The sequence below is a fragment of the Phodopus roborovskii genome, unplaced genomic scaffold, assembly GCF_943737965.1.
Source record: "Phodopus roborovskii unplaced genomic scaffold, PHOROB, whole genome shotgun sequence".
Lineage (NCBI taxonomy): Eukaryota > Metazoa > Chordata > Mammalia > Rodentia > Cricetidae > Phodopus > Phodopus roborovskii.
This window is the reverse complement of record NW_026125278.1, coordinates 1816212-1836076: the sequence shown is the minus strand read 5'-3', so window position 1 is coordinate 1836076 and position 19865 is coordinate 1816212. Positions and strand designations below refer to the sequence as shown.

Below are 19865 nucleotides of genomic sequence, written 5' to 3'. Positions count from 1 at the left end.
GAGCCCTGGAGTGGGAGCACTGTGCCTTTTCTGCCTTTGGTCTCTGAGGCAGATGGAGACCTGGAGCAGCATGCAGAGTTGCTTATAGTGGGGGGCGTTGTTGGACACTGCCAGGGCTTTCAGGTTTGATCGGAGGAGTCGCCACTGAGCACGTACAGACCAGTTTGGGTTTTGAGCTTCTGTGCTTATTGTCAGCAGTGTCCTGTTGAGCGCTGTTTTAGATTGCTTCCGAATGATATTGACTCAAGACAGTGATGTAGAGAGGTGGTTAATGTGGGTGATGAACTTGTCATTTATTGATTTAGGCACCCTGTGTGGTTAACTAGCTGTTGTCAGGTTTTTCTCTCTATAATGTGGAAAAGGGATTAGGGTTGCGAAGGTAATATATGTTTCATATGGTTGCTCTGTTAAAAAGAATTGGAATTTTGGCTTGTCCTAATTTTACAGCAAAGTGTTTTAAATTTTCAGTCAGAAATATAAGAGGTTCTGTGTTCGTTTACAAACAGCCCGATTTCTATAAACAGAAAGTTTCCTAATAACTAAAAGGAAAACAGAATGGGTTTATATTCTTTTCTCTGTAATCATAGAAATATGGATAGATCACATAGGACTTAGTAATGTTCAAAAGTATTTGTAAATTCAGCTGGCTGTAAATTTTCTTTTATTAGTTTTGAATATTATCACTTGGATTAATTTGAAATTCAGTAATGAGGATGCTGGACAAGATTCTGTTTCTTAACCAATAAATGAGAATTAAGAACTGGCCCTGAAACTTAAGCAAGTATAGACCTGGCCTGTGTATCTGTATCTACAAACAATATATTCAGGAATCTTAAATGACTCTGAGTGTCTTTCTCTAGATTAAAAATAAAATCTGAATCCACCCGTTTCTTAAAATGTTAAGCCAATGGAAAAAACTAAGCTCTGATATGCTAATAAATAAAACATTTAAATTTTGTATGTTTGTGGAGAATGTACGCCTAATAAGGCAGTGTTGAATACTGGAATGCTTATCCCTTTAAATTTTACTGAAATATCTAAAAATACCCTTTTTACAAAAATTTATAATGAATGTGCTTTGCCTAGACAGGAATGGCAGAGAGTCTGTGTCTGGAGAAAGTGAACCGCAGACAGTCTTGAGCTTAGGGCTGAGCAAGATGCAGAGGCACCCCAGGGAGCTTGGCCCACTTCTAGATGATTGACAGACTAACAAACAATGTAGAGGACTGGAGCTTTGCTGCTAACTTAGACTTATTTGTGCTGCTTCTCAAACAACTACCCTTACTGCTGGAGAGTCTGGAGGGAAAAGCAATAGTGTTATCCCTTTGGGACTCTTCTGAGTTTTCTACAGAGAAGAACAAGCTGGTCTTCGGGTTATGAATTGTGCCTGCCCTTGCCACCTTCATTTTTTTACCCAGGTTTTCCTAAGCAGTTAGTTAACTTTATCCCTCACTTGAAGTCTGTGGAAATAGTTATGACTATTTCTTAATCCTGCTTTCTGTTATAACATGAATCAGCTACATCTTATGAGCATTGTAGCACTGTGACAATAGAGAGAAAGATGAAGAATTATTAATTAAACTCGTCTTTGTTACAAGCAGATTGTTAACCAGGTGGGGATGGCTCATGCCTTTAATCCCTGCACTCAGGAGGCAGAGGTAGGTGGATCTCTGTGTGTTCGAGGCCATAATGGTCTCCAAAGTGAGAAATAAGTGAGAAATACTCTCAAAAAACAAACAAACAAAAAACAGACAGACAAACAATAACAACAGCAAAACAAACAAAAATAAGCACACTATTTTCATGTAGGTCATAGATACTGTGAAGATAAAAATATTGTTTTCTCTACTTCAAGACTGGAAGAGAAGATTTTTCTCTTGTGTTTTTAATAAACTATAAAGGTGCTAACCTATGGCGATAAAAAAATAAAGTATAGATTTGGTTGGCAGACGTGGGAATTATGTTGGTTAACCATTTTCATGCAAGAACACAGAGTATTCTTTCACTTGTTCTTTTCAGATATCTTACAACTGTTTGTAGGTGGAGAAGACAAGAGTTTTTAGTAGTGCATAAGAAATGAACTGAGATGCAGGGTAGCACTGTTGATAGTAGGCTTGAGCCAAAGCTATCCTCTCTCTAGACTTCTGGAATCGGTGTCTGGTCCTGTGAATTTCATTTGGATGGTGGGTGGACGTTTTGATTTATTTGCAAGCAGTGTGACAGTTTGAGCTGGAAGTGATTATACCATCACCAGCAGAAGAGTAACGGAACGTTCTCATTTCCTGTACCTATCAGCTGATGGACCTCCCGAAATGATCCTATCATTTTGTAGAACAATTCTGAGTTTAGAAATCCAAACAGCCATGGTTCTATAGGATTAGTTCCTGGATGGTTTGTTGAAGTCAAAACTGAAGCCACCTGAGGTCACACATCTATCACCCCTGATGCACCAATAATCCACCCCCACCCCCATTTTTTTTTCTCCTTGGTGAAAATAGCAGAACCATTAGATTGGCAAGCTTTGCTGAACTGACTTCACCCCCCTCCCTCTCACCATCCTTCAGCTCCTTAGCTTGATGTGTAGTTAATTGGTCAAAATTTCTTTTCAAATCTTTATCAAATGCTAATGACCAACTCACAAGTTACAGCCAAAGCCCTGCACAGAAGCAGTTACCAGGAGATGCCTTCCTGACCTTGACATCTCGGCGCCACACTTGATTTACAGCCCTGTGCAAGCACAAGGTCAGGGTCCTAGATACATGGGCAGAGCAGTTCCTGTGCACCTGTTCCCCGTTTCTTTATCTGTGCTTAGAGTCCATCTAGATTTGCATTCCTTCTAGGGGCAAACAGCGTGTTTTGTTAGTTCCTGCAGTTAAGAGAAGATGCGAATGGGGAAAGTACTTGGGTGGTATGTGTAAGGAGAGTCTTGATAGTGAATGTTTTTATGTCTGATACAGAACTATTTTGTACTTTTATTTACAGGATATATTCTCAAGTGATTTAGAAAAGTCCAGGAATCATTGCCACAGTGTTCAAAATGCTCAGGGTCTCAGTGCACGGAAGTGCAGAGGACTCTTTAAGAGGCAACCCTCTGCACTCTTGCACGTTTGCTTTCTTTCACGTTTGGACTTGCTTTGTTATTATAAATTGACATCGTTGTAATTAAAGTGATTAATGATGTGCCCTAGAGTTTATGGGTCCTAAGGTCATGAGGTCCAAAGATGGCCATGCTGTGGGAAATTTAGAGCTCACTTCGTAGAAGATGAACCAGACCCCTTATCCTTTCTGCATAACTATTTGTGAGCTAAATGTTAGATTGGGTTGAGGAAGCCTCCTGGTTATTAAAAGGAACGGAAACTAATGTTCATCCACGTAGTTCAGTTGCCTAATCCTTGTATTTAAACACTATCATTAAAGTTTATAGGCTGATTTGTTAAATGAATAATACATGACTTTGTAATGCAATATTAGAAAATGCACTAGTTGAAAACATGTAGCTCCAGTCATTGGGTTTCCAGAATTGCAGTTCTGCCTGATTCTTTTGGATCTAATCCATGATAGAGCTATTGCTAACTTTATGGTCATTTTTTAAATAGTCCTCGTCCTAACTAGGACATCACAGTTCTACTTTTTAATAGGTTTGCTACAACTGCAGACTCCTTTCAACTGTTAAGCTGGAAACTCTGAAACTGGTTATACCCACTAGGAAATATTTGTTTCAGATACTGCTTTTTAAAAACAAACAAACACAAAACTAAGGAATTTTGAAAAGCTCGTTCTGGCCAGAGGGACAGCTTTGTTCTTTGCATTCCATATTGTGGGGCTGGTACTGTGCCACCATGCATGCTTACTCTCCTCAGTGCTTCCCACTAGGGAGAGAGAACAATAAGCCAATTGTTGGGCCATGGCCCCTTGCCACTACCAGGACCTCAGTACACTGGCAACTCACCCTGCACAGGAGTGACTCTCGATCTCTGCTGTCTGAAGGGAGAGGCAGTATTTTGTGACCTTTTTTAAAGTTCTTATACCTTAGTTTTAAAATACTCATTTGTTTAAATGTTTTAAAGTCACTCTTTTTTTCAGGTGATCCGTGACATTGGTAAAAGAGAAAATGCTTACTATTTGTCCAACTTAAAGATAATTATAATAAATTTAATTTGAACAAATGGCTTTTCCATATTTGTATGTTTATCTTTCTCCCTGGAGAGTACTGAAAAATATTCATATGTATATTTGATGTGGGAAATAGAATTTTCTTCTTTAAACATGGTCAGATTTTGCTTTAGACAAGGCATCCTGAGTGTCTTATTAAACTCCAAGTTCAAGAGAGTACCAGAGACACAGGAAAGATAATTAAGCAAAGGTTTTTAGATTGTGCCTTGTAAAGTTTTACAATTGTGAACTGTAATATTTCTTTCCCTTAATTTTATCTCCTACTCCTGGGAGACTTGAGTAAACATTTCAGACATTGCAAAGATCTGTTCATTCTTTAAATATTTATTTTCAATGATGTTTCCCAAGCCCCACCCTCAACTCTGCTCTTGAGAACTATTCCTGAATAACTGTCTTTTAAGTATGTACAGACAACAATCCATAGTATTTTCCCTGTTATTTAAAGGCTTGTGACTGAGACACTGTATACCTTGGAACTTCATGTTTTCCATATAGCTTCCATAGTAGAATGCTTTGTTTAGATATTTACAAGCTAATTTACTATGAAATAAGTTTTCCTTATTATAAAACATACATATTCATTATGAATTAGGGATGAGGTTCACAAAAGAGAAGAAATGCATAGCATTTAAAGAGAACCTTTCCTAAAATGTTAGTAACAATGTTGGTGTTTTTAGGTGGATCAATATTATTGTAGGAAGAATTTTATCATACAGTGCCAAAATGAAAAATTGTTTTGAGAAGGATTTTAAAGTTTAAATAGGGAACTTTATTGACCCAACTTACAAATTTAATTCAAAAGGCAAAGTAAAACATTTTAACAGAATATTTCATACTTTACTGAAATTGTGAACTTCAATAAATATTCAGAGTTGTCATATGATACTCATGGCATATAAGAAACGTTTTCTTTCAAAACTTAATAATTCTATGGTTCATATGGTGGTTAGTGTTTAAAACATGGGGGATGATTTTTATTACACTTTGTGGTATATCAGCTGTTTCATTTGACATTTAATTGTAAGCCAATCTATTATTTCACGTACTGGGATATTTGTATAATGACCCACCCTGGGATTTGGAGGGCATGTTGCCATTCTCCCTGAAATGCTTATCTTGTTTCTTGTGAAACTTGTCAGAAGGCAAATGGGGTGTGTTCAGATTTAACTTTTTTTTCCCCTGTAAATTCAGTTGTTTTTCAAATACTGTGTTTGTAGAACTTTCTGTTAATAAGGTTTGATAATATTCATTCTGAACATAATAAGTTGTTGAAACAACAAAATCAGTAAAAATACAGTTCTGGGCCTTTGTTGTTGCTAACACTACTTAAATGAGAGGGAACACTAGAAAAATTGAAGGGATTTATTTTCTTACATCTAGGATGACTGTACTTATCTTGAGTGCAGGAACCTTGTGACTGTTGGCAGATTTTTGCTCGCTTACTTTGTTGCTGAGGATTCGATCCAGGGCCTTGAAGCTGAACTACATGCATCTTTATTTACACATTACATTGCTAGACATGCTCCATATATCTTCAGACATCTGGATGAAAGGGGATATGGCTTCTCAATCTTGGCAACCTTCAGTAGTGTCTTGGGAGGTTTTAATGAGTAGATCCTTTGCAATTAAATCGGATTGTGAAATTCCAATAAAAGGAAGATTCCACTGCTCCTCTCTTGAACTTGCCCTTTGTTGTAATAATCCTGCAAGCTAAAGAGGATTCATTTGAGAGAACAGATGGAAAGTTAGGCAGCAGTACAGGGTATAACCTGTACTATAGCAGCTGAGTCTTAGTACCCATTGTGGCCTTTCATTACGCCAGCTGCCTATTTTGTTGGTGCCTGTTATAGCTAAATTAATTCTTATTGGGAAATTCTGCTGCTGCTAAAATGTTGATCGAAGTTTATTACTAGGATATGTTTATTGAGAGGCCTAATATTCTAGGTTATTTGTAATCTTTTGTCTTTTTAAATAAACCAATCTCTTGTTTTTATATAATAAAATTATTATCAATTAATATTTGCCTACTATTTTTACATCCTTGGAATTCTACTTTGGTGCTTTATCCTTGAGGTGGTTATAGCATGAGAGGAATTAGATTGCTTCTGGTTTATTAAAAAATAACAGGCAGTAGGGAGATGGAGGGTAGGGGGTCAGTTTGATCAAAATGCATGCATGTATAAAATTCTCAAACAGTTCTTAAAAAAGGAAAAAAAATAACATTTTAAAATCAAGAAATACCCTATAAAGTGTCAATAGCTTCCTCAATCCTAATCCTAAGCAATTTACTTGAACTTTGAAGCACCTGTTTAGAAAGGTAAAGATAATGATAGTTTTATAAGAAATACTTGCTCCAAACCAATTATTGTTATTGTTTAGCCCATCATACCAAAAAAAAGACACATGGTGCAAAATATGAACAGGTTAAAAATAGCAATCCACTTGAAATATAAAAGCTGTCCCATGTCTGGAGTTTTGTTAGACCTTATTTAATATTTTCCTTGCACATTCATTGTTGGTAACATCTTAACCTGCCAGGTGCTACACTAACATATGGATAAAAACAGGACATAGTTACTGCTTCCCCTGAAAGCAACCTGTATACATTTAGTCTTTATAGTAATAGTTACACTTCTCATTGTTGTGACACATTATCCGGCAAAACAACTTCAGGAAGGAAGGGTTTATTTTAGCTGACAGTTTGAGGGCGTGGCCCATCACAGTGGGAAGGTATGGTGGCAGGAGCCTGAGGCAGCTGGTCACATTGCATCTAACTACAAATAACAGGTGACAGTTTTTGCTGTACTTGGCATGATGCTTCCCACGATTAAGGTGTCTCTTCCCATCCTTAGCTATCCTAAACTAGACAATCTCTCACAGACGTGCTCACAGGCATGTCTTCTGGGGGTTATAGATTCTGTCAAGTTGAAAGTTGATGTTAAGCGCCACATATAGCAAGCACATCAACTTGTTTAAGTGTTTGAGAACATAAATATAAAGAAAATTACTTAATAAGGGACATAGTTCACCCTGAATATAATTGCTAACCTTCAGAAAGAGACCCAGCAGCTGTAGATATGCTCGTTAGGAAAAAAGGGTAGAGATGAAGTTTCAGACTGGGTTATTAAAGAACTGCCCAAGGATGAGGAAGTCATGATAGTTTACCTTTTAATGTGCTGATTGCCTTAACCTAAGAATTAAAAGTATGGGTATGTTAGCAAGCAGGGTTGGCTGCTTTGTCTCCTCATTTGAGCTTGTAGGGCTAGAGAAACTGAAGAATGATAGGACATGAGAATTTTGGGTCTTGTGGCATTTGACTTCTAACCACAAGAATTAATGAAAATTGTGAATGGTGAAAACTATGAATTATAAAGGTATTAATTCTGATTATTTAACATCTTAAAGTATATAAATAGTAAAAGTCTGTTGATGACATTACTAATTTGTCAGAGGTTCATGGTTTTTTTTTTTTTTTTTTCTTCTTTTTCTCCTCAGAGCATCCGCTGCAGCCAAGCCTGAGCCCGTTGCTGTCCAGAAGGTGCGTTTATAGTCTCGGCACAGTTTTACTCATTCTTTTCTTTAAAAGACTAAAAGGAAAATAGAATATAGAACTTATAAAGTTATTGTATTTATCAGGGTTCTCTAGAGGAACAGAACTTAGAACAGATTTATATACATATACACATATATAGTGGATTTATAAGAATGGTTTACAGAGTGTGGTCCTAGTCTAGCTTGTCTAACAATGGCTGTCTACCAATAACACGTCCAAGTATCCAGTAGTTGCTCAAGTCATGAGGCTAGATTTCTCAGCTGGTCTTTAGTATATGCTAGGATCTGGAAGAAATGGACTCTTAACGCTAGTGACTGGACTTTCTAGCCAGGCAAAGAGAGAGATCTTGCTTTTTCAGTGTCCTCCATACCAGCAGACAGCATGGCCCAGATTAAGGTGAATCTTCCCACCTCAAATACTCTGGGTTAAAAGTGGTGGGCTCTGTTTTAGTTAATCCCAGACATAGTCAAGTTGACAACCAAAAATAGCCATCACAATTACCATGTGTAATAAAATTGTAAAGCATTATTTCTAGGCCCCTGCAGTGTCAATAATGCATGTCAAAATTCCTTTCATATTTACTTTGAATTTTTCTGTATTCTCTAAAATCATTAATATGTATCGACCCAAAACGAAGGTCATGCCACTCCAGAGTGTTCTTGGATTAGGTTGTTGGCAAATGCCCCACTTTTTATTACACGTCTCACATTATTGCCAACCAGTGTTTTTAATCACCTGATTATTCTCTTTGAAGTCTTTCTCCCCTTCTATTGGCAGTGTATTCATCTGTTCATTTAATCCATTTGTTTCAGCCCTAACTTATTTTTTTTTTCAGTTAATGAAAATTTAAGATTTATATTGCTCTCTTCCCTCTTGTATTTAAGCATTTGAGTTACCATTATGTATTTTCTTAAAGATCTGACTTTCTTCTGGGAAGGTAGAGAGAAAGATTTTTCTTTTTGTTTCTTTTTCTTCCTTCAGTGTTGCAGAAATACTATCTCATTTTAAAGGAGAAAGCTTTGAGTACGTGTCCAGATAAAGGTTTACCAACACTGGTGATTTTAGGAGGAATGGGTCTTTCTGACTTGTCTTTGGCAATGAGGAAAAAGCATAACATAACATAACATGTTTTTCTTCATGAGACTTCAATATTTTATTTGGAAAAAGGGAAATAGTTTTATTTTATCTCAGAATAATCACACACTCAGGAAGGGAAACAGAAGTGAATCTTAGGAGAAATGCAGGATAAATGTGGTTTGTTCATCTGTTTTGCATTTTTCTTCCCCCAAGTTTTTTATCCTAAATAGTTGTGTAACACATACTTTGAGTTAGGTGAATCCCTCATTCTTTTTTGTTATTGAAGAGTTTAAAACTTGGTGATTTTCATGACTCAAGTAATTACACTGTGGAGAGAAAGAACAGAATGTTAGAAAGATGGAATGGAATTATAATTGAGGCTCTGGGTATTTTAGAAATAAGATGTCTCAGTTAGTAAACTTATGTTTATGTGTAATGAAATTACTCCTTTAAAATGTATCTAAGTTGACATTTAATGGTCATCTTTAGGATTTTTCCCCCTGGTTTTCCTGCTCTGTTTCCTGAATATTTTGAAACTTGCATTTTAACAAATGGAAATGTGTTTACTGCATGCATGATTGACATGCCTGCTAAGCTCAGTTAGCACGCATGCTGTGCTATATGAGCTCGTTATTTGTCCTGAAAACGTATTTGAGCTGCTAACATAATTGTGTTTGTCTTTTTAAAATCAACTATGTGTTTGTTTGCACTCAGTGTATTTTGCATGTATTTGCTGTGTTTTTGTATATATTTATTTTTATTTTGCATAGGGTGAACCTAAAGAAGTAGTTAAACCTGTGCCCATTACATCTCCTGCTGTATCCAAAGTCTCTTCCACAACCAACATGGCCTACAATAAAGCACCACGGCCCTTTGGTTCTGTGTCTTCACCAAAAGTCACATCCATCCCATCACCATCGTCTGCCTTCACCCCAGCCCATGCCACCACTTCATCACATGCTTCCCCTTCACCTGTGGCTGCTGTCACTCCTCCCTCATTCTCTGCATCCGGACTGCATGTTAATAGCAATCTTAGCACTGACCAGTGTTCATCTGCACCAAACACTGGTAAATCTGCAGTTAATGTCCCACGGCAGCCCACAGTCACCAGCGTGTGTTCCGAGCCTGCTCAGGAGCTAGCAGAGGGGCAGAGAAGAGGATCCCAGGGTGACATTAAACAGCAAAATGGGTAGGTGGCCAAGGGTGGTTTCTGCTCTTTCAGATAATTTCCAGGAAACAATCTCCTTTTTCTTCAGCTGTTCTTTGAAGGAGGATGAAGTTATACTTGCTGCACTAACAGTGACCTTTATTTATTTACAAAAGTACTCATACAAAACAGTTAGAAACTAACCAAAACTTATTTATGCATTTTGATGTGTTCTGAGCCTGTAACATTACTCTGTAACGTTTCCCTCCAAGTTCCTGCACAGGGTTGAGCAGCTGGCACTTATAATGCAAGGCAAATCCTCAAAAATTTCCACCCTTTCAAAGGTGTAAGAAGTGTGATTGTAATTGTTCTCAGCATGTGTACACCTCTTTGAAGAGAGAGGGCATGAGTTTGCAATGATCTTTCCCCTCCAGGAAGTAGTCTGGAAAGCTGAAAACAAGTCAACTTCCAACTCACATCTCTGTATAAATTGTTAGCACCAAGCAACTCCCTAACATTCTTTTTAGGTATATTTTATCAGGAATTTATTCTTTAAATGCAATCAGTAATTTTAAAAAGTGAGAGATGTTCAGCACCAAAAACAATATATAGATTTTTAAAAAGATGAACATCTTTAAACTATGGAGGATGTTAAATAATACTAACATTTTTTTGAAAATTCAGTTGTGATTTTTATTTTGGGGTTTGGAAATTACATTTTTAAACATGTGTTAAACATACTAAATTATTTGAAGCCACACGTTTTATGGTTGCACATATGCTTTTGAAGCCTTTCATTTCTAGGTAGCTAATCTGGGTCTTTTGGAATTCAGTGTAGTCATTTGAAGGCAAAGTAATCTACATACAACTTTGGTTGGATTCATTGTGATAAAACTTACTTTGTAAGGGAAATACTATGCACACGTGATGAGCTTTGCTGATGCGATTCCCCGGGAAATTTATAATTAAAATAATTGTGTAGATAGGCCCATTCTGAACGACCTAACTCCTCTGGAATGTTAACTCACTTAATGAAGAGGATGTGCTTTCTGTAACATTGTTGCCATGGCAGCTCCTGGGCTTTGAAAGAGGAGGTGGCACAGCTCCAGGCTGCTGCTGAGGGAGCAAGGAGAGCTTCTGGGCTGTGCATCTGTGGCTCTGTGGTTGTGGGTAGCTCTTTAAAAGTATTAATGTAGACACTGGAGTCAGTTAGTGCCCTCCACAGAATGTTCTGTCTCCTCTTATCGAAGGCAAAGCATATATGTGTGTGTTTGGTTTTATTTATATACATACATACATACATACATACATATATTTTTTTGTATGTCTGTTTTAGGTAACCACAAGAAAATGATATTGCCTTTGAAATGCTGAAGCAGAAGTTTACTATGTTTATTAAATTCTAGTTTGAGTAGATAGAAAACTCACTGGAGATAGTCAGTGTCTTCCAAAACCTTTTAACACTCCTGGAAATTTTATAATAAAGTCTCCTTGAGGTCAAAGGAAAATGGAGTTATGGGGAAGGCTGGAATTTACAAAAAGTTTCAGGTTGTGCGTGGTAAACATTCCTGTAGTAATTGTGATGATACGAAATAGAGCTTATTTCAGGCCAAATGACGGTGCCATAGGTTCAAGGCCTTAGTGGCAGCTTCCTAATGAGTTGGCAAGTGTTCACCAAGCACATGGCCGGTGTTCAGCGCAGTGTGAAACTGAGGATAAAAGGGATTATTACATGTTTTGCATCATTAACAAGCAAGCTACTGCTTTGCAGTTGTGAACTGCAAGTGTTTAAAAATAGCTTGATTTCAAATGCTGTCCAGATGTTAGGACAGTGAGAATACAGTTTGGTGCCTGCCTGACTCTAGGGCAGATCTTTAGTGCTCTTTCTGTTATTGCTTTTAGACTAGAAAAGTAAAAACTCCCGTACTTGACCAGTCAGCCCTGCATCTTTCTTGGAGTTAGTGTTTCCTCACATTGATGTTCACCTCTCCACATCAGGTGTCAGACATTCGACTGGTCATCGTCTCAGATTTTTGTGACTTCAGTAAAACAAAACTCTCGTAAAGTTGAGAGTGATTGCTCTTTATTAATTACTTTTAAAATAGCACCCACCAATGACCAAACGATTAAAAGTTCAAAGGGATACAAAAGTAAATGGCCGAGTTGTGTTTTCCTCAAAGCATCAAGACTGTTAGTTTTTAAGCGATTTGAAATGGTTGGCTAATTTGCCAGTTTTATAGGTATCCCACTGAAATTTGTGTTAAATCAATAAACAGGAAACCCAGACAAGTGCTTATTGGGTGTCAATAATAAGATGTGGCTAGAATTTCCTGTATAGTAAGAAGTCTGAGTAGTGTATTGGTGGTTTTGAGAATAACTGTTAAAACTATGTAAGCATTCTTTTTCTTATAACTAATGATGATTAAGGCTCTTTAAAGAAACTTCAGACTTTCTTCTGCATATAAAGTATTGTTCTTGGCATGCTGTTCTCTCTGCTACCGCCTTACTCCATGAAGAACAGAACATGGTTTTGTATTCCTCACTGGAAACAAGCTGTTTTACATGAAACATTAACTGATTTGCATTTAACTGTACACATGCCCTGCATTATAACATGCCATTGCTCTTAGAGGTAAGTCTTTTGTGTGTCCTATATTTCAGTTTTCTTTGGCTGCAACTACTAACAGTTTGTTATGTTGTGTTTTGAAGAATCTGGCCTTGAAAGATTTGAAAGTTAATGATATAATCAAATAATGGTTTAAAATGCTTTTCTCTTTACAGAAAACACACGTGACAAAGTTAGTATCTGCATTACTGGAGAGGAAATATGGTGATTTATATATGAGTAAACAGCATGACTCCTCAGCTTTTTGCAAAATTAAATTAAATTTTGCAAAAGAATTGTACTTTAGAAAAAAAAAAAAACCAGTATTTTCGATAAGTTTGGTTTGCATTGTATGCTATAGTGAATTGCTTTATAGTAGTTAGTATTTAAGTTATATCATAAAAGATGTGTGGAGTTTGCTGTGCAGTGGCTGAAAGAGGAAATGCTTGGGGGACTTAATTCTAATCAGTTAGGAGTGTTACAAGACAAAGATGAGAAACTATAAAAGTTTGTATCATCAGTAAATAATATGTACAAAACTCAAGTATTTTCAAATTGAATTCAAAAGCCAGTATTTCCTAGATAAAATTCTCTAAGGCCTTTATGATTTTTCTGCAAAATTAAATCAGATAATGTTAGTGACACGTTTAGGTATCTTTGTGTAGTGTGTTTGTTTGTATGTGGGTAGTGAAAAGTCCATATATTTTAAAATTACTCTAAAGAAATAGTTACCAATTTGTTAAATGTCTCAGTAGAATAGGCATTGAAAAGCACTGGTATTTTTGTTTTGTTTATTTGTACCAATATTAGACTGACTAGCAATGATGATCTTAAAAACAAGATTAAATACTCATTCGAGCAATAACTTAGCATTTTTGTATTAATTGAGCTGTGGTTATTCTGAGCATTTGCAGAAGTTTCTTATGGCAGTATACCACAGTGAAGTCTCTTTGGAAATAGGGAATGTCAGTTTTGAATATATTCAAGAAAGTTAACTATTGAATTGTTAGAACACTTTCCTAATTTTCTGTAATCTATTGATTGACTCAAGCACATAAGTAAAACACTCAGACACTGTGAGTTAAAATTACCTTATTATATATAAAAACTGGCTAGCTAGTATATTCTAGTGTAGCACATAATTTGCTTGAAAAAAGGAAAACATGCCACTTGAAATAAAAAAAATAAATAAAACATTTATGTTAAATAGATAGCTTGGAAGCTCAAAATTCAGATTTGTTAACGTGTTGGGTATTACTCTGTATTTTACTGTGTCTGTGTCTCTAAATATGACAACAGCCTAATTCTCCTTTAGCTGAGTGACCAGGAATTTGCTCTCTTGTCATGCTTCTTATACAGGGGCTATGATTTGATCCCAAGCCAAATTTGGATGTGCCTTTCATTTTGCCACCTGTTGTCACTTGGATGTCTTTCTATCATTTTGATTTGGCGTTTACTTGTAGAGACTACAGACTCAAGTTGTGACTCTACAAATGAATTAATGTGCAGAGGCTGCACTTTGAGAGCACTGCTCTTGAGTAGTCATGGAGTATTTGCCCCTACAAACTAGTATTTGAAAGTCTAATGGGTAGAAATATGCAACCCATTTTACCACTGAAGCAAACAAGTCTCTTGCAGCTGTAATTAGCCCATGACGTGGGAAATCTTAGTTAGTATAGGTTTATCACATTGACATTGCTACATTCAAAGCTTATCTATTTGAACATTATTTTCTAAAATATGTGACAATATTTGTTGATTTCTTTAGGTTGAAATCAGCTATCTGTTTATATGTCCTTCAGCACAGAACATTGCCTCCACGATTTCATGTTAACACAAAACACTTTCCTTTAACTTTAAACTATTGGAGTGTACATCTACAATTGTATATAAGAGATTATGTTGCAAAGTGATATTCCTGCAAGATGGAGTAAAAAATGCTTTACCCCAGTGTTTCTCAACCTAGTGGACAAATGACCCTTTCACAGGTCATAGAACTCTTTCCTAAGACCACCAGAAAACATAGATATTTACTATTAATAACAGTAGCAAAATTGTAGTTATAAAATAGCACCAAAAATAATTTTATGGTTAGGATGGGTCACCACAGCACAAGGCACACTGCATTAAAAGGTTACATCATCAGGAAGGCTGAGAAGCACTGCCTCTACTGTGAAATACCTCATTGCTGTGCCCAGCCTCACTCAGTAGAGCTGCCCCTCTGTTTATGCTGACATCAACATGTAGAAATACCACAACTCTACTAATTTTTAACGTTAAAGCCAGTAGGCAGTTTTTTCTCACTTAGTTTATATTGAATTTCTACTCTTAAGTTTAATTACAGAGTTGAAGAGCCAACAACATGTTCTTTGACAAAGCAATATAGAATTTATATAGAATTTATACTTGGTTCTCTGTCCATGGTGGAACACAGAAGCATTTGTTTTTAATAATTCTGCCCCATGGTAGGCTATGTGAACGAATTGTGTCCTGAAGTTCCCCTTCGACTCATTATTCAATGAGTTCCTTCACCATATCAAATCAGATAGTCCTTTCTGAGCAATAAGTGTATCTCCAGCAAACAGAACTAGGTAGTTCCCACACAGTACTAAGGCTTCTGGGGTTTATGAATGAGGGTGGTGGTCATGAGTAGAAGGGAGGGGTGTGAACATTGCTAGAGAGCTCACTATTCCTACTCTGTTGTGATTTCTACACTTGTCTCAACCACTACATTTTTAAGAAGAAAATTCAGAGATTATGCTTGCTATTAATGTACTCATATAATGTGAGACTGAACAATTGGTTTTCTGATTTTAAAATGCACTCTAAACTGATTTCTAAGTGATGTGTCAAATTATACTTTATTATATGCTTTTGTAGGAAAATAAGAATTTAATTTGTACTAAAACTAATTTTTAAAAACCTAGGCATTTAAAAAAAAAATACATGGTTCTTTCTTGGTTTTCAGGAATTTAGGATTTGAACTGGCATTAAGAGATAAAGTTGTTTTGTGGGATAAACCCAGCTGTTAAACTATCATCCTTATAGTAGCAATGTCACAGGGTTTTGACTAACAATTGCGCTTACATGTCTGTACATCTGTGATTATTTGAAGCATGGTGTCCGTGTGCCATCTCTTCATTTTTTTTTTTTTTTTTTTTTTTTTTTTTTTGGATTCTGTTGTTTCTTTCTTTATTTCTTCTTTTTAAAATTCTTTTTCTCCCCCTTTTTGTTTCCCCTCTCCACCATCCCTGCTTTCCATCATCCTGGGAACCTCCATGTCTTCTCTGTCACACCTTTCCTGTGTGTACTATTCCTCCTTCAGTAACCCCGGCACTGTGTAAGTACTTAACTAATGGTTTGTCTTTTAATTTCCATCCTTCTCTCTCTCACACTCAGTGTCCACCCCAGAAAATCTTCTTAGTATCATCTCATTACAAGAATTCCTAAATATATTAAGGAGCATTTTAAAAGGGACTTTTCACACTAGAAGCCTTCATATGAATCTTTGAGTATGTTTGGAATGCCCACATCTGCACAGCAGAAAAAATTAGTAAAGCTAATACAAGGGGAGGGGATAGTATTACAAGTAATATGCACTAGATTTATAGATATAATTTAGGTATTCCTCTTTTCAGTATTGTTTTAAAAAAATAAGTGTGAGTGAGCTTCCTAATTTTGAATGTCTGTATTTTGAAATAAATTACCCTTCAGAGTTATTTTCACTCTGTTTTCAAAGAGTCTAAACCCTTTTTTAAAATCATTGATATTCCTTTTTAACATAACCCTCATATTCAGATTTTCACAATGAGGAAGAACCATGTAAATATTTAGAAAATCCCTGTTATTTAACCTGAGACATGAAGTCTTGGTGGTAAATGCCATAAGGTCTAAGATGTACTGTATTTTCTGTAAACATGTCATGCTAACTAATCCATGGTATTATGTTGTTATTCTTAGCTTGAAGCCATTGCTTTCATGTTTTTGTAGATAGAACTTGTACAGAGGCTAACACAAATCATGTGTTCCATCCCCATGACTGCATAAGCTGAGCATGACTGCACACACCTGTAATTCTAGTTCTTGGGAGAGGGAAACAGGAGGATTGGAAGCTAAAGGCCAGTCTGAGCCACCTACCCAGTTTTGAGCGCACCCTGGGCTGCACAAGAACCTAATAAAAGAGCAAATATTTAATGAACAGTGCTTACTGACTAATTACAGAGACGTTTAAAATTTAGTAAGTTTGTTGGCTGCTACAAAATTTTCAAGAACTTACATAAAATTAAGAGCTTTGTTTTTATACCAAAGACGGTGTTTTTATAAATAAGTTCTCTTTTTCTTAGTTTCTGAAATTTTTGTCTGTTCTTAAAAGGATTAGGTGTTGCTCAGTATTCATAAATATCTGTTAGGTAGTTCACTCCCATAGCAAAACTATGTGTTTTGCTGTTTTTCTGGAAAAAATACTGATTCTCTCTTAGATGTGACTTACAGCTCAGACGTTGCAGCTAATTTTAAACTCTCCCTGAAATCGTTTGATGACTTCTGTGGATCATATATCATCTACCTTACTTATTCCTCAGAACCACCTTTAAAGCACAATTTCCATTTTCCAAATGGGGACCATGAGAGAGAGAGAGCAGTTTTCTTCTCTAAGGACAAGGTCCTTCAAACTGTCCATGTAACTCCAAAGCCAGTGTTAGTAACTTGGAAAAGCTCAGGTGGGCTTTTGATTGTGTGACTACTAGAATGCGGGCAGTCAATCCTGTAGCATTGTGTCTATGGTTAGTGACCCTAGCAAGTCTTACATCCACATCTGGCCACATTTAAAACATTTGCTCTACTCAGATCTTAGGACAGCATTGTGAGAGATAAGACTTGCGGTCCTGTTTATTTTTCTGGATATTTGGTCTTATTTCAGGAGAAGTAGGAAATATTTATTTTGTTCCATCGACCCTGAAATGATAATTAATGGATATTGTGATTTCCTTAATATTTATGCTGTAGTAATAAAAATATGAGTGTGCCTGGCAAACTCAGTATTTGAATATTGTCTTTGGCATGTATTATCAGCCTTAATTCTCAGAGTCCTACTTTATGTTTTCTTTGTTCATGAGAACAGTGTGGGTCAATGAGATGGGCTTGTCCACAATCACACTTGTGAAGACTGACGGAGCTGGGATCTCAGCCCTGGCCTCTTAAAGAGACCCCAGATCTGCACGGTGCTAGCCTGTATTATATTATGCGTGGTTTAGGGTTAACTATGCTGTAGACACAATTGAGAAAGTCGTAAATCATAACATTTAGGGTCCTTTCCAAAATTTCCAAAATTTTTAGAATTGCTTGTTTATCCATACAGAGAGATATGATCATTTAAGTTGTGAAAGTCAATCCATTGAAGGGTTCTAGAGTAAATATTCATATTTAACTGGCTAAATCATAGTTCATGTTGTTTTATATGGCATAGTAATTTCAAGTTGTTGGATTTTTTCTTTTCTTTTTTAACCGCTGTCGACTTTCCATTGTCTGTTATTCTTATTCTTGTTCTTTCCTTTTCTTCATGTTGGGAATCTTTCTTCTGCTGCCCCCTTCTGTCACTTAAAAGGAAAATTCCACCTAAACGGTAATCTTGCTGTTCAGTACAACCTTGTAGCATTGTTTACACTAACCGGTAAATTTATTCTACTACTATGTGTCTTTGGAAGGGTATTTTAATTGAGTGTATTTACACAAACTGTGTGTGTAAAAGGAGTATTGAGGCGTCAGTGTATAAATGACAAATAATTCACCAGAGACCATTTTTATCATCAATGCAATTTAAATTGTAATTATTATTCCCCTCCTCCCCTTTTCTAGCCCACCAAGAAAACACATTGTGGAGCGCAACACGGAGTTTTATCACATCCCCACTCACAGTGACGCCAGCAAGAAGAGGCTGATTGAGGACACTGAAGACTGGCGCCCGCGGACTGGAACAACTCAGTCTCGTTCCTTCCGAATCCTTGCCCAGATCACCGGGACTGAACATCGTGAGTAAACTAGCGATCTTAGGAGAGGAATGTTCTTGGCTCTGATAGTACCTTCTAGGCTTATCAGCAGTTACAGAAAAACAGTCCTGCCAAGGATTGCATGTGAATTATGTTGTATATAGCAAGATTTCAGTTCAGGGAGTTGCCTTGAGAAGAGGGGATGCACTGGCCTTGGTGTATGCCAGTGCAAACATGGTATGGATTTTGTCTTAATTGCTCTATGTGGTTTCAGCATTTGACATTGATCCATACAGATACTTATGTAAGTGATTTTGAAGTTAAACTTTAAAATTAATTTTGGATCTTATTTACATTGCAGTGAAAGAATCTGAAAATGACAATGCAAAGAAGGCAAAGTAAGTTCTCTTTTAATGAATCGAGTGCTCTCTTTTCATGAATGGTCTCAGTTTGTTGTTTTCAAGCTTCAAGTGTAATGTTAGAGTTCTGTTGTTTTTGCAAATAGAAACTAAGCATTTAACCCATGGTGCCTTTAGTGTGACCTAAACATGCAACCTACAGATTTCAAAATTAGATGATGTTGTCTAGATTGTATGTCTAAAGCATATTCTCTTTAATACTGACATAGTGAATGGGTACAGGGTACTTGGGGGATATTTTACTAACAGTACAACCCTCAATGAATGGGTTCCTGTGTGGTCTTGAACTCCCTTTATTTGGTGCATAAAAGAATGTTTCCAAGAGGACTTTGTAGACTAATTTCTGCATTTCCAAAAACCTCTCTACTTTTAAACACTGCTATTTTTAACACAACAGCTGTCCGGAATTAAGCTTTTACAAGGCATGTTTTCTGCATGTTGAAATTAGTATAGAATCTTTTTCTTTCACCTTCTTATGACTCCTCTATCACTCTTTTTTATTTCCACAGGGAAAAGATACCCCTTCACGTCTTTAGTCCCAAATATACAAAATTGCGTGACTGGCACCATGAAGTTTCAGCACGTGCTCTTAACGTACAGTGACCATGAGCCTTGCTTCCCCCACCCAAGCAGCCAGCACGTAGCTCTCACTCACCTTCTCTTCCCTCAGTCTCATAGCAGTATCTGTTTTACATCTGTCTCATGGGAACTAGGACGTTTCTGTACTTCCCTAACAATTTCCAGTTACGCAAACAAAAAGATAGAACACGTTTTTGTCCCAATTAGTCGCTCACAAATGCAAAAGCAAAGAAAGAAGAGGAAGTGACTAGATCTCCTCAGTGTATTTCCACTGTTCCGGTCCTTGGGTGTGGAACAGGAAGTCTTTATGCAAGGTTGATCTGGTTCA

General features: G+C 36.7%; 1 protein-coding gene across 5 annotated transcripts in view; it reads left to right on the top strand.

Moving 5' to 3' along the window:
• Positions 1-19865, top strand: part of Pdlim5 (PDZ and LIM domain 5) — a 157978-nt gene that overhangs the window by 74317 nt on the left and 63796 nt on the right. The window contains exons 4-9 of one of the 5 annotated variants that reach the window (XM_051194613.1): positions 7669-7711; positions 12732-12748; positions 15881-15895; positions 18158-18175; positions 18409-18581; positions 18901-18937. In XM_051194613.1, coding sequence (XP_051050570.1) covers positions 7669-7711; positions 12732-12748; positions 15881-15895; positions 18158-18175; positions 18409-18581; positions 18901-18937 — 303 coding nt within the window. Of the gene's footprint in view, positions 1-7668; positions 7712-9573; positions 9993-12731; positions 12749-15880; positions 15896-18157; positions 18176-18408; positions 18582-18900; positions 18938-19865 lie in introns of all 5 variants that reach the window. The other 4 variants (XM_051194605.1, XM_051194603.1, XM_051194606.1 and 1 more) reach the window with 4 other exon arrangements.